The sequence below is a fragment of the Rhineura floridana genome, chromosome 14, assembly GCF_030035675.1.
Source record: "Rhineura floridana isolate rRhiFlo1 chromosome 14, rRhiFlo1.hap2, whole genome shotgun sequence".
Taxonomy (NCBI): Eukaryota; Metazoa; Chordata; class Lepidosauria; order Squamata; family Rhineuridae; genus Rhineura; species Rhineura floridana.
The window spans coordinates 21,173,532-21,184,326 of NC_084493.1; the positions used below are offsets into that span (position 1 = coordinate 21,173,532).

Consider the following 10,795-nt stretch of genomic DNA (forward strand, 5'->3'; position numbering starts at 1 on the left):
ACACACAGCGCTGACCTCCCAGCATCTCGCATTGACTTCCAACCTACTTGCATGTGCTGCCTGAGGTGGCTGCTGCACTCTGCCTAATGGCCCCGCTGGCTGGGGTTGATGGGTTCTGGTGTCCCAAGGGGTCCTCCCTCTGCTCTAGAGGCTTCTTTCTATGACAAAAGCAGCTTCTGGTGGGGGGAGTGGAGGAAAGGGTTAAAAAACCCTCTCTGGTTTCCCCTTGTGTTTGACTGCTTGCTTCTTTCTTCATTATTTTATTCAACCAGACATCTAAGATGTGATTGTGCATTTAATGCAACACATTGCTTGGCCCACACACAGCCTCCTTAGCTTGGTTTTCAGACCTTTTCCAGGCTTTAGTAAGTGCCTTCTGTCGCTCAAATTTAATAGGTAGATTAGGAGAGCTGTTTGCTCCCCTCCAGATGGCGTCACATGTTGGAATCCTTGGGTAGCTGCCAAGTCCTTGGTTACCCTGGGAGGGCCCACCTCCAGCACCTGGCTACCCAGGTGGCAGCAGCGGTGGCTTCTCTTTTCTCTCACACCAGAAAGAGGCAGTGCCAGCTGATGCTGCTCCTTGCTGCTGATCGCCTACTTGCCGGCTCGCTCAGTCGGGCAAATGAGTGGCAATGGCAGCTAGGTACCGCTGCCGCCACTCGCTCCTCTAGGTGACAGCACTTGCTGCTACTCACCATCACCAGCTGTGACACCAAGCAGCAGCGCCTTCCTGGCTTCTGTGGAGCAAAGAGACAAGGAGGATGTGCCATAAATGGCAGCTACATCCTAGCTTGGAGGTGGGAGTTGTGATGTTCCTATATTAATATATATATGGTGTTGTTTTAGAAGATACATGGTAAGTGGAGTGAAAGAGGGGGAGTGAATGGGCAGTAGAATGCGAGATGATTGGCTGAGTGTTTAAAATGGCTGAATGTATAAAAGGAAGAGTGAGAGTGGAATAGGGGGGAGAAGAGAAAGAGTGGATTGCTTGGTGGGGTTTGAGAGAGTTGTTTGCCAGGAGAGAGTGAAGAAGGAGGGGGGTGGAGTTCAGATTAGTATTGAGTAAAACCATATGCTTATGTGCCTTAAGAAGAAATCTTGTTAATCTTGTTAGCTTTGTTATCTGTAATAAATACTTAATTTGGTTTACCAAAGGCCTGATCCTTGGCTGGGGTTTCACAGACCAGAAGGGAGGGTAAGGTAATGACCAAGGCTGAAGGGGAACTGTAACAAATGGTGGCAGCGGTGAAGAGAATAACAATACCAGTATTCAGAGTCTCTGGGAATACTAGTATTGGGACGTTACTGGTGGTTGCCTAGCAGGGGGATCTGTTGAGATCTGTGCTAGAGCGGGGAGAGAAACCATAAGAGAGTGCGGTCCGGACTGGTGGAGTCCCTGGTGGTGCCTAGAGACAGGCAGTAACCACGAGCAGGTAGGAACCTGACAGGGAGAGCCAGGGAAGGACACATCACAGGAGTCCCGCTGGGGGTTCCCATTGGATGGATATCTCTCCAAGCTCTGCAGCAGGCCCTGCTCTCCTCTCTCTGTTTCATGACGGTTTGCAGGCCACATGCCGTTTTCTCTGCAGCTTGCCCTGCTCTTATCTCTCACTGGACTCTCTTCCAGCTCCGGCGATGAAGGGCAGGCAGCCCTGGCCATTGTGCAGGTCTCCCTGAAGGACCGCGGGGTCTATCAGTGCACCATCCAGAACGACTATGGCACCGACTCCACTGACTTCCTGCTGAGCGCTGAAGGTGAGGCTCTTCCTGCTGCCAGGGTCAGCTGCTTCTTGGAGATTGTACTCATCATGCAAGGCTTGTGCAGCAGAGGGGACATCCTTGTGTCATGGGGAGAAGGCTTGAGCTCTGTAGGCGCCAGGATTCATCCCAGTATGAGAACACTATCTCATCAGGAGGTCTGCTCTGCACAACATAGGAAGCGGACCGTTAGTGTTAACACTTTGGAATTCCCTCCCCTTAAATATTAGAAGGGCACCATCTCTGTTATCTTCTTGGTACCTGCTGAAGACCTTCCTCTTTCAACAACCCTTTTAAGAGACCTTATCCCAGTCTGCCTCTGTGTTGGAATTGCTTTTTAAGATGTTTTTTAAAGCTTTTCTTTAAAAAAAATGTGCTTTTAAAGCTTTTTTCTTAAAAAAAATGTTTTTTAAAGCTTTTTTTTTAAAAAGGGTGTTTTTAAAGCTTTTTTTCCAAAAATATTTTTTAAGGTGCTTTAATGTGTTTTTAAAGCTGTTTTGTTTTAATATGTTTTAAAGTCTTTTGTTTTTAAGATGTTTTAGAGTGCTTTTAGTGTTTTTGTTTGCCGCCCTGGATTCCTTCTGGGAGGAAGGGCGGGATATAAATTTTAATAAAACAATAACAATAATGTCTCACAGCATTGATCCGTCAGGCAAGTTTTCCTGACAGGTTCTAATGCGTTCGCACTTGTTAGGTAGCAGCAAAGCCTTCCCATAGGGAGCTTCTTGCACACAGGCAGAACATGACAGTGCAGTACACAGAGTGGGGCACTTGTTAAACGCACACATCCACATGTACACAAGTGTGTATTAATCTGCCACATGATGAGGAATTGCAACAGAGACACAGATGGATTGTTATCGTGCAAACAGTTCCCTACAGAAAATATGTGGTTGCAAAGCAGCCCTGCCTGCAGGTGCCACAGGCACATGCGTTTTGGAGGCTGGTGGCAGATAAGATTGTTGGAGAAATGGCGCAAAGAGATGCTGGGCTTACAGGAAGAAGGGGGAGCTAGAGCATGAGTGAAATCTGCATTAAACTGAAGGAAAGAGCCTTCCTTTTCCCAGCCAACTTTTAAAGCACATTTAAAGCGCATGCCTTCCCCCAAAGAATTCTGCGCACTGTTATGGGTGGTGGGAATTGTAGCTGTTTGAGGCTTAAGCTACACTTCGCAGGATTCCTAAGGGCAGCCATGTGTTTTAGAAGTATGGTGTAGATGTAACAAAAGTAACTGGAGCACCATAGCTGTGATAAATCTCTCTCTCTTTCTTAGTGCTATCAGGATTTATCTCCAAAGAAGAAATAGAAGGTAAAGTGTGTCCAGGAGACGGTGTGGTGAGTCTGTGCCCCTCCCCCCCAGATAATATGGCTCCCATCCCACATGTGAACCCCACATGCTCCTCCTGTGTAGCTTGTGTCACATGCAAAGCCTAACATGAAGAGGGTAGGAGACAAAGCCTAACATGAAGAGGGTAGGAGACATCAGTGACATCAGTGTCTCCTCTGTGATGCCAAAGCCAGGAAAAGGAAGCCTCTGCCCTCTTGTCTTCCATACTCTCTTTTTCTCCGATTGACCTTTCTTCATTCATCCTGCCTGGTTCTAGCAAGGCACCGTGGATCCTGCAGCCATGGTAGCCAGGCACGCCCCCCTGGGGTCTCTGTCTCCCCCACATTCTTTTCTCCATGGGGTTCCATGGTCTTGATGGAGCACGTTCTGCTCCCCCACTTGCCTGTCTGGCTTTGAGTCCCTTAGACTTTCTGCTCATCGTCCCTGCTTGTCCCTTGCCTTATTCTCCCTTGGCTCTCCATATCGTTGGTCAAACCAACTGTTCTCCCTCCTCCAACTGCTGCATCTGAGCATCACAGAGCATGTGCACTGGTGGTGTGCCAAGGAGAGAGTCCATCCCATCTGTTACTGGAACAAAAGTCATGCCCCCTAGATCAGCCTTTCCCAGCCAGTGGGTCCTCAGACATTGTTGGACAACAATTCTCCTCCTTCCTGACCTTTAGCCTGCCAGCTGGGGCTAATGGGAGTTGTAGTCCAGCAACGTCCCCAAAGCTTGGGAAAGGCTGACCTAGATCCTTCAGTGGCCCCCTTTCTCCCTGTCTCCGCCACAAGAACTGAGTCCCATAAGGTAAGCATCCCCCGCCTTCCCCACTCTTTGAGCTCCACCCTATTCCCCATGTCTTCTCCCTCTCTTGTAGTTGGTGAGGAGATTGAGATGACGCCCATGGTGTTTGCCAAAGGCCTGGCTGACTCTGGCTTCTGGGGGGATAAGCTCTTTGGCCGGATCATGATGGAGGACCTGGAGGTGGGCCAAGGTTTTCTGCGCAAGGCGTGCCGTGCCCGTGCCATCTACGGCCTCGAACCAGTCTTTGAGTCTGGGCACACGGGCATCATCAAGGTCCGCAACCTCATTGCCTTTGGCGGGCGCAGTGAGAGCACGCTGGTGGAGAGGAACTATGACATCACCATCCAGGTGGGTAGAGGGAGGCTTGGCACCCTGCTCGTTCCCAAATGGCCTTGGCCGGCTCCGTGCTGTGAGTGCTCACTTCGAATGCAGAAGGTCCCAGGTTCAGTCTCTAGTGTTGCTGGGATGGGAGGCATAAGATGGCCCAGCTGCAAGCAGCCAAGGAGGCACCAGTCAGGACACTGGGAGTGGGGGTGAGCACCTGTCACATCTAGCCGCTTGCTGCCTGCAGCTGCCTCCAATCACCACTTAATTTGGTGGTCAGGTGTGGAGGAGGAAGACAGCACAGTGCCACAGGGAGGCAAGGGCAGCTGGTGCTGCTCTGTCCAGGGCCCCTCCCTAGGGTGGGTGGGTAGTGCTCCCATTCCGTGATCTGCATCAACTCCCAACCCTGGCATGGATCGGAGAGAGGGAGCTCCCAGGCCCCCCTACAACCATGAAGGGCCACAATGCCCGCCTGCATGCCCCACCTACGTCTTCCAATGTGGTGAACGCTGGCCGTGCTGCATGCCTGCCATCAACCAAAATGGCAGCCGAAGCTTCCCTAAGGGGCTAATGCCCCTGCTGCCATCTTGGTTGATAGCGGGCATGTGCACGCATGTAGCGCGCATGCATGCATGCCATCAACCAAGATGGCGGTGGAGGCATCAGCCCCATAGGGAAGCTTCAGCCACTATCTTGGTTGATGGCAGGCATGAGCTCGCAGCGCAGCCAGCATTTACCGCAGCGGGAGACGTAGGTGCAGGCGGGAGACGTGGGCCCAGGGCAGGCTGGTGCCCAAGGTCCCAGTCATCCTTGGTGCCAGCCCTGGCTCTGTCCTTGTGTTTTGCTCTTCCAGGAAGGGATAAAAACTGGCCCAGCTGTGGGCAGTGGGGGAATCAACAAAGGGGCATTACCCCTGTGGTCACCACTTTGTGAGACACAAGGAAGCAAGAGTCTACTGCATCTGCGAAGAGTGGAATTTGGAAGATATCTCTGGGTGGGAGGCAGGGCTGGGATGTTTTTCAGAATAAGAGACTAGAAATAAGAAGCCCCTGTATATGAGAGAAGACTAGTGTGCCCGGTAACTGCCGCCAGTGAGTTGGCCTGGAGGCATTTTGGGGACTGGTGGGGGACAGACTGCCGTGCTGTTACATCAGGAGTTTTTCACTGGCAAGGGAAACATTTTATGGGCCTGTTAGTCTGAGTTTATCTGTTTAGATATTTTGTATCTGTTGCTGCCATTGGGGAGCCAATACTGTATTTTTGCACGAATCTTTTTATCGCTGCATGTACATATTTTCTATCCAATTAATAGGACCACGTGTTATATGTGGTTCTTAGCTGCTGCTATTGGGCTGTGGCAGCTGAAGTTTTATGTTCAGCTGTGGCTGGATTTAGGCCACCTCCAGTGAAAGCTGGGCTTTGTTAGTGGGTGCTAAAATTAATTATTGCCATAATTAGACGGTGATTAGATGGACCGGATGGTGCCTAAAGTTCTGGTGGCACAAATCTTCAGCTGGTCCAAATTGCCACAGCCAGATTGTTAACTGAGGTTGACTGCAGGGAGCACATGACTCCCTTGTTACAACAGCTGCACTGGCTACTGGTCTATTTCCAAGCATAATTCAAAGTGCTGGTTATGACCTATACAGCCCTACAAGGCTTGGGTCCAGGCTGTCTGAAGAACCGTATCTTCCCATATGAGCCTGTCTGAGTCCTGTGAGATCATTGGGGAAGCCCTTTTCTCAGTTCCGCCACCCTCACAGGCACGTCTAGTGGGAACACAGGAGAGGGCTTTTCCGACAGCTGCCTCCAGGCTCTGGAACTCCCTTCCTAGGGAGGTTGGACTGGCCCCTTCCCTGCTGTCCTTCCATTGGCAGGTGAAAACTTTTCTATTCCAACAGGCTTTTGGGAACTGACTACAAGGGCTATTAATAAGGTGCTGTTTTAGTAATTTTTTTTATTTTGTGCTTTGTAATTGCTATGTTTTAAATGGTTTTGATTCTGTAGATAGTTTAATTACATTTTAATTACAACTTTCCGTATGTTTTATTTAGATTTGTTTTTAACTATATTTGTTTAAATTTTTGTAAGCCACCTTGAGCCCCAGTTCTGGGGAAAAGGCGGGATATAAATGAATAAAATAAATAAACAAATGCAGGTAATCAAGAGGGTTGTGGCAGGTCAACTCCAGACTTATTGCAAGTGGATTATTTGGATCCATTTCGGTCTGCTTTCACCTGGTTACGGCATGGAAGCAGCCTCAGTTGCCCTGACTGAAGACCTTTATTGGGAGAGAGACAGGAAGAGTGCTATCCTGTTGATCCTCCTTCATCTCTTGGCGACAGTCAGTACCATTGACCATGATACCCTCATGGAACGACTCTGAGCAGTTGGAGAGACTGTTTTGTAATTGTTCTGCTCCTACCTGCGGGGTCATTGGCAGATAATAGCACTGGGGGGAGGGAACTTCTGCTTGGCCCCATGGCTTCTGAGCACTGGGTTCCTGGAAGGTTTCATTCTGTCCCTGATGAAGCTGTTGCCGGGAAGCATCCAGAGCTTTGGAGTGTGGGGTCATCAATATGTGGATACCACTCAGCGCTCTCTCTCTATTCCATCGGAATTGGGGGTGCAAGCACTAGACCACTGTCTGGATGCAGCGATGAGTGGCTTTACAAGTGGCTGTCCTGTAAAATAGGAGCTCTTGTCCTTGGTCCCTTTGCTTAAGCATCCTCTGGGCCCGCCAGGTTGACCTACCCGTTATGCTTTCATGCATGTGTCACTCCGCTCTACCTGCTAGGTTAGGAAGTTTCAAGAAAGATTTTTTGTTTGCTCCCTGTAGGAGTGTAAGATCCAGAATTCGAGCCGGGAATACTGTAAGATCTTTGCTGCGGAGGCCAGAGCCATCCCTGCCTTTGGGCCAGTGCCTGAGTAAGTTGTACCTCCTTCCAGTCCAGCTGACAGCCTTCCACTGAAAAAGGCTCCTAATTTGAATCCAGCCCTGTACTCCTGATACCTTGATACAAACAGCTGACAGATAAGAAGAAAGGAGACAACGTCTCATGCCTCTCTGGAGCAGGGGGTGGCAAGCCTGTGGCACTCCAGTGGACTACAACTCCCAGCAGCCCCAGCCCACGTGGCCAATGGTCAGGAATGATGGGAGCTGTAGTCCAACAGCAAATGGAAGGAGACAAGTTCCCCAACTCTGCTCTGGAGTAAACCCCTGCTAGAAAGAACACTTTCTAAGCAGGATGCCTATTGCCAGGTTATTGGCATAAGAGGACTATTTATGTATCCGGCGGGTTGGCTTTGTATGGTGACATACTAGCACTCTGAATTAATGAGGGCATCCACTAAAGCAGTCCTGTTGAGCCAAAGGAACAGGGATTTTTTAAAAATATGTTCTTATTTGATTTTAACTTGTACAGTTTTAACTTGTTGCTGTTGCTGCCTTGGGCTCCTTTTTGAGGAAGTGCAGCTTGCAAATTTAAGAAATAAATAATAAATAATAATAAATAATTGTTACATTAAATCCAGGGCTCCTCCCTCCTCACACACACACACACACTGACCCTCCTTGAAGACCAGAAAACTTAGGACCAGTCCACACGTTGTGATTTTTGTGCATGACACTTCTGTGTTTCATCTTGAGTGAAGATGGCCTGCAGGTCTCTTCTTCCGTATGCATCCTTGTTGAGAGCCAGCTGCTGGATGCAACTTCTTAATGTGGAAGCACATGATAAACTTGGTTCCAGATTTTGGGGGGGGGCTTGGGCAAGATAACTTCAGCATGCTCCCCTCCCTTCATGGACCCATCTCCTTGCTGCTGTCATTATTACTGCCCACTAGCTCTTAAAAACATAAGAAGAGCCTGCTGGAGGTCAGTGGCTTATCTAGTTCAGCATCCAGTTCTCACAGTGGCCAGCCAGATGCCTGTGGGAAGCCCACAAGCAGGACCTGAGTGCAACAGCAATTCTCCCCATTTGCAGTTCCCAGCAACTGGCATTCAGAGGCTATAGCCTCCGACAGTGGGGCATACTCCCTCCTCACCATCTGGGTCAGTCTGCATTGCTGCCGAGGACCAGAGAGCAATGCTAGTGGAGGCTGCTGCTCCTCCTCCTTGCCTTTGTCAGGGTTCACACGCTAGGTGCATAGGCAGCAGCAGCAGAGACCAGGACGCTCTGAAGGCCACAGTGGGCCCTTTGCTGAGAAATGGGCCTCAGCGGTGCCTGGCACCCGCTCGGTTAGAGGTGTTGTAAACACTTGACCTGTTACATAAGTTATGTGTTCCATTTGTATCGGAAAATGGCCATGCGTGAAGCATCTCTTATCGAAACAGCCCCACTAACCAAAGTGGGAATCTATTTTTGCACAGAATCATCCCTCTTTACCTGATCTACCGCCCAGCAAACAATATTCCCTATGCAACCATGGAGGAGGACCTGCCCGGCCTGCTTGAGCACTACTGCAGCCGAGGACGAAACGGCAGCCTGACTCCAGCCAACCCCTCTGAGGTTGGGCAAAAGTGTTGTGCCTTCCAGCACTGGCTATACCTGTGGACAAATGGCAACATCCTAGTGACAGACTTAGAAGGTGAGGCTGACGTCTCCGTCCCCTAACTCTCTGAGAAAAGTTTCAAGGTGGGTGGGTGGGGGAATGCCCTGTTAATTGTCGAGGGGTACTGAGTCCAGTTCTGGTTGCCACATTTTTTTAGAAGGGCATTGATAAAGTGGAGTATGGCCAGAATGTCGAGGGGTCTGGGAAACCCAAGCCCTGTGAGAAATTCCTATTCCCTCATTCAGATATATGGTCTATGTCAGGGGTGAGGAAACTTTGGCCCTCCAGATGTTGTTGAACTACAACTCCCATCATCCCTATCCATTGGGCATGCTAGTTGAGGCTGATGGGAGTTGTAGTTCACCAACATCTGGAGGGCCAAAGGTTCCCCACACCTGGTCTGTGTGTCAACCAAAACATGAGAAGAGGGTTTATTTTTGTTAGGGATCTGGCAAATGCTGCGGCAGAGTTGGTTTGGGTTGGGCTAAGAGCATTAAACCTAGACTTGCCATAGCATCTTAGCACAGCAAAGAGAGATTATCTTTTTGCCAATCTCAGTGACCTAGGCTGGGCATCTTTTACAGGTGTTGGGTGGAAAGTCACCAATGTGAGGATTGCTACCAAAACGAAGGGGTAAGTGACCACCTAGCAACACAAAGTGTTTGGGGACTTAATGATGCTGCATGGCAGGGCTGAAATAGGGTCTAAGAACATAAGAGCCTGGCTGGATGAGGCCAAAGGCCCATCTAGTACAACATCATGTTCTCATAGTAGCCACCAGATGCCCATGTGAAGCTCGCAAGTAGAACACAAACGGATGGAGTAGGTGTGGTGGACCTAGAATTGTGATGGTGTGGAGCCTTTGGGCATAGTTGAAGATGCACCTCTTTAGCCTGGCCTTTAATATCTGAGATGTATATTTTAGGACCCACCCTGTTTTTGTGATTGCAAGTTATTTAAAATTGTTTTTAAAGATGTATTTTAAATTGTTGTAATCAGGATGAAGGGCAAGTAAATAATAATAATAATTGCTCAGTAAAGGACAGGGACGGTCCCTGGTGGCCTGCTACATGATCTAGGCTTGGGGAAAGTGATTTACGCACCTAGGCACACAGAGATTCCAAAGAGAACATCTTTAACCAAAGCATCAAAGAAAAGCAGGCATGCAATTTAAGGAAGCAATTCTTAATTCACAGGCTCAGATTTAATTCACACTAAGGATGATATCCATTCTTAGTCGTACTTGGAGTTGACTAAATGAAGTTAAGATAAGTCCATTAATTTCAGTGGGTCTGCTCTGAGTATGGCTGACTAACATTTGATATCACCCATTATTGTTCACATTTCATTTATTTATTTTGACAATTCCTATACTGTTTAACATATAAAATCTCGTAAGAGATGTGCAGAAAACCAAAACATGCAGTATATGGCAATAAAATACTTGGTAATATAATACTGAACATGCTTCAATCCATATAGGTCTTTTCAGCAGTATCCCTATCCCAGTCTGCGTCTGTGTCAGAATTACTTTTAATATGTTTTCTTTAATAATGTTTTTAACCCTTTTTCAAAAAAGATGTTTTTAACGTTGTTTTGTTTCAATGTATTTTAAGGTCTTTTTATGATGTTTCAACGTGTTTTTAGCGTTTCCGTTTGCCGCCCTGGGCTCCTGCTGGGAGGAAGGGCGGGATATAAATCAAATAATAAATACATAAATAAAACAGAGATTTATATCCATTTGCAAAACAATATGAAAATCAATAGACTGGAAATATTCTTGCGGTATGTGTATATATATATATATATTTAAACATTCAACTTGCAAAAGGACAACCCCAGATCTAAAACAAATCTAAACAGTATACTTAATGTTATAAAGTAAATAATTCTGTTCATAATATTTTGTTAACAGTATACCTCAGGTGTAATACTGCCATATACAACCGTATAATAATGTGGACCATTATTAGGCATTTTAGTTGAGTGTATATTTTGTTTATGTTAAATATGAGCTTGTTGTTTTC

General features: G+C 47.8%; 1 protein-coding gene across 1 annotated transcript in view; it reads left to right on the plus strand.

The window, feature by feature from the left end:
* Window positions 1–10,795, plus strand: part of ALPK3 (alpha kinase 3) — a 90,139-nt gene that overhangs the window by 65,527 nt on the left and 13,817 nt on the right. Inside the window, exons 7-12 of the mRNA XM_061595833.1 lie at window positions 1,628–1,755; window positions 3,032–3,067; window positions 3,964–4,238; window positions 7,054–7,142; window positions 8,587–8,804; window positions 9,353–9,401. Coding sequence (XP_061451817.1) covers window positions 1,628–1,755; window positions 3,032–3,067; window positions 3,964–4,238; window positions 7,054–7,142; window positions 8,587–8,804; window positions 9,353–9,401 — 795 coding nt within the window. The remainder of the gene's footprint in view (window positions 1–1,627; window positions 1,756–3,031; window positions 3,068–3,963; window positions 4,239–7,053; window positions 7,143–8,586; window positions 8,805–9,352; window positions 9,402–10,795) is intronic.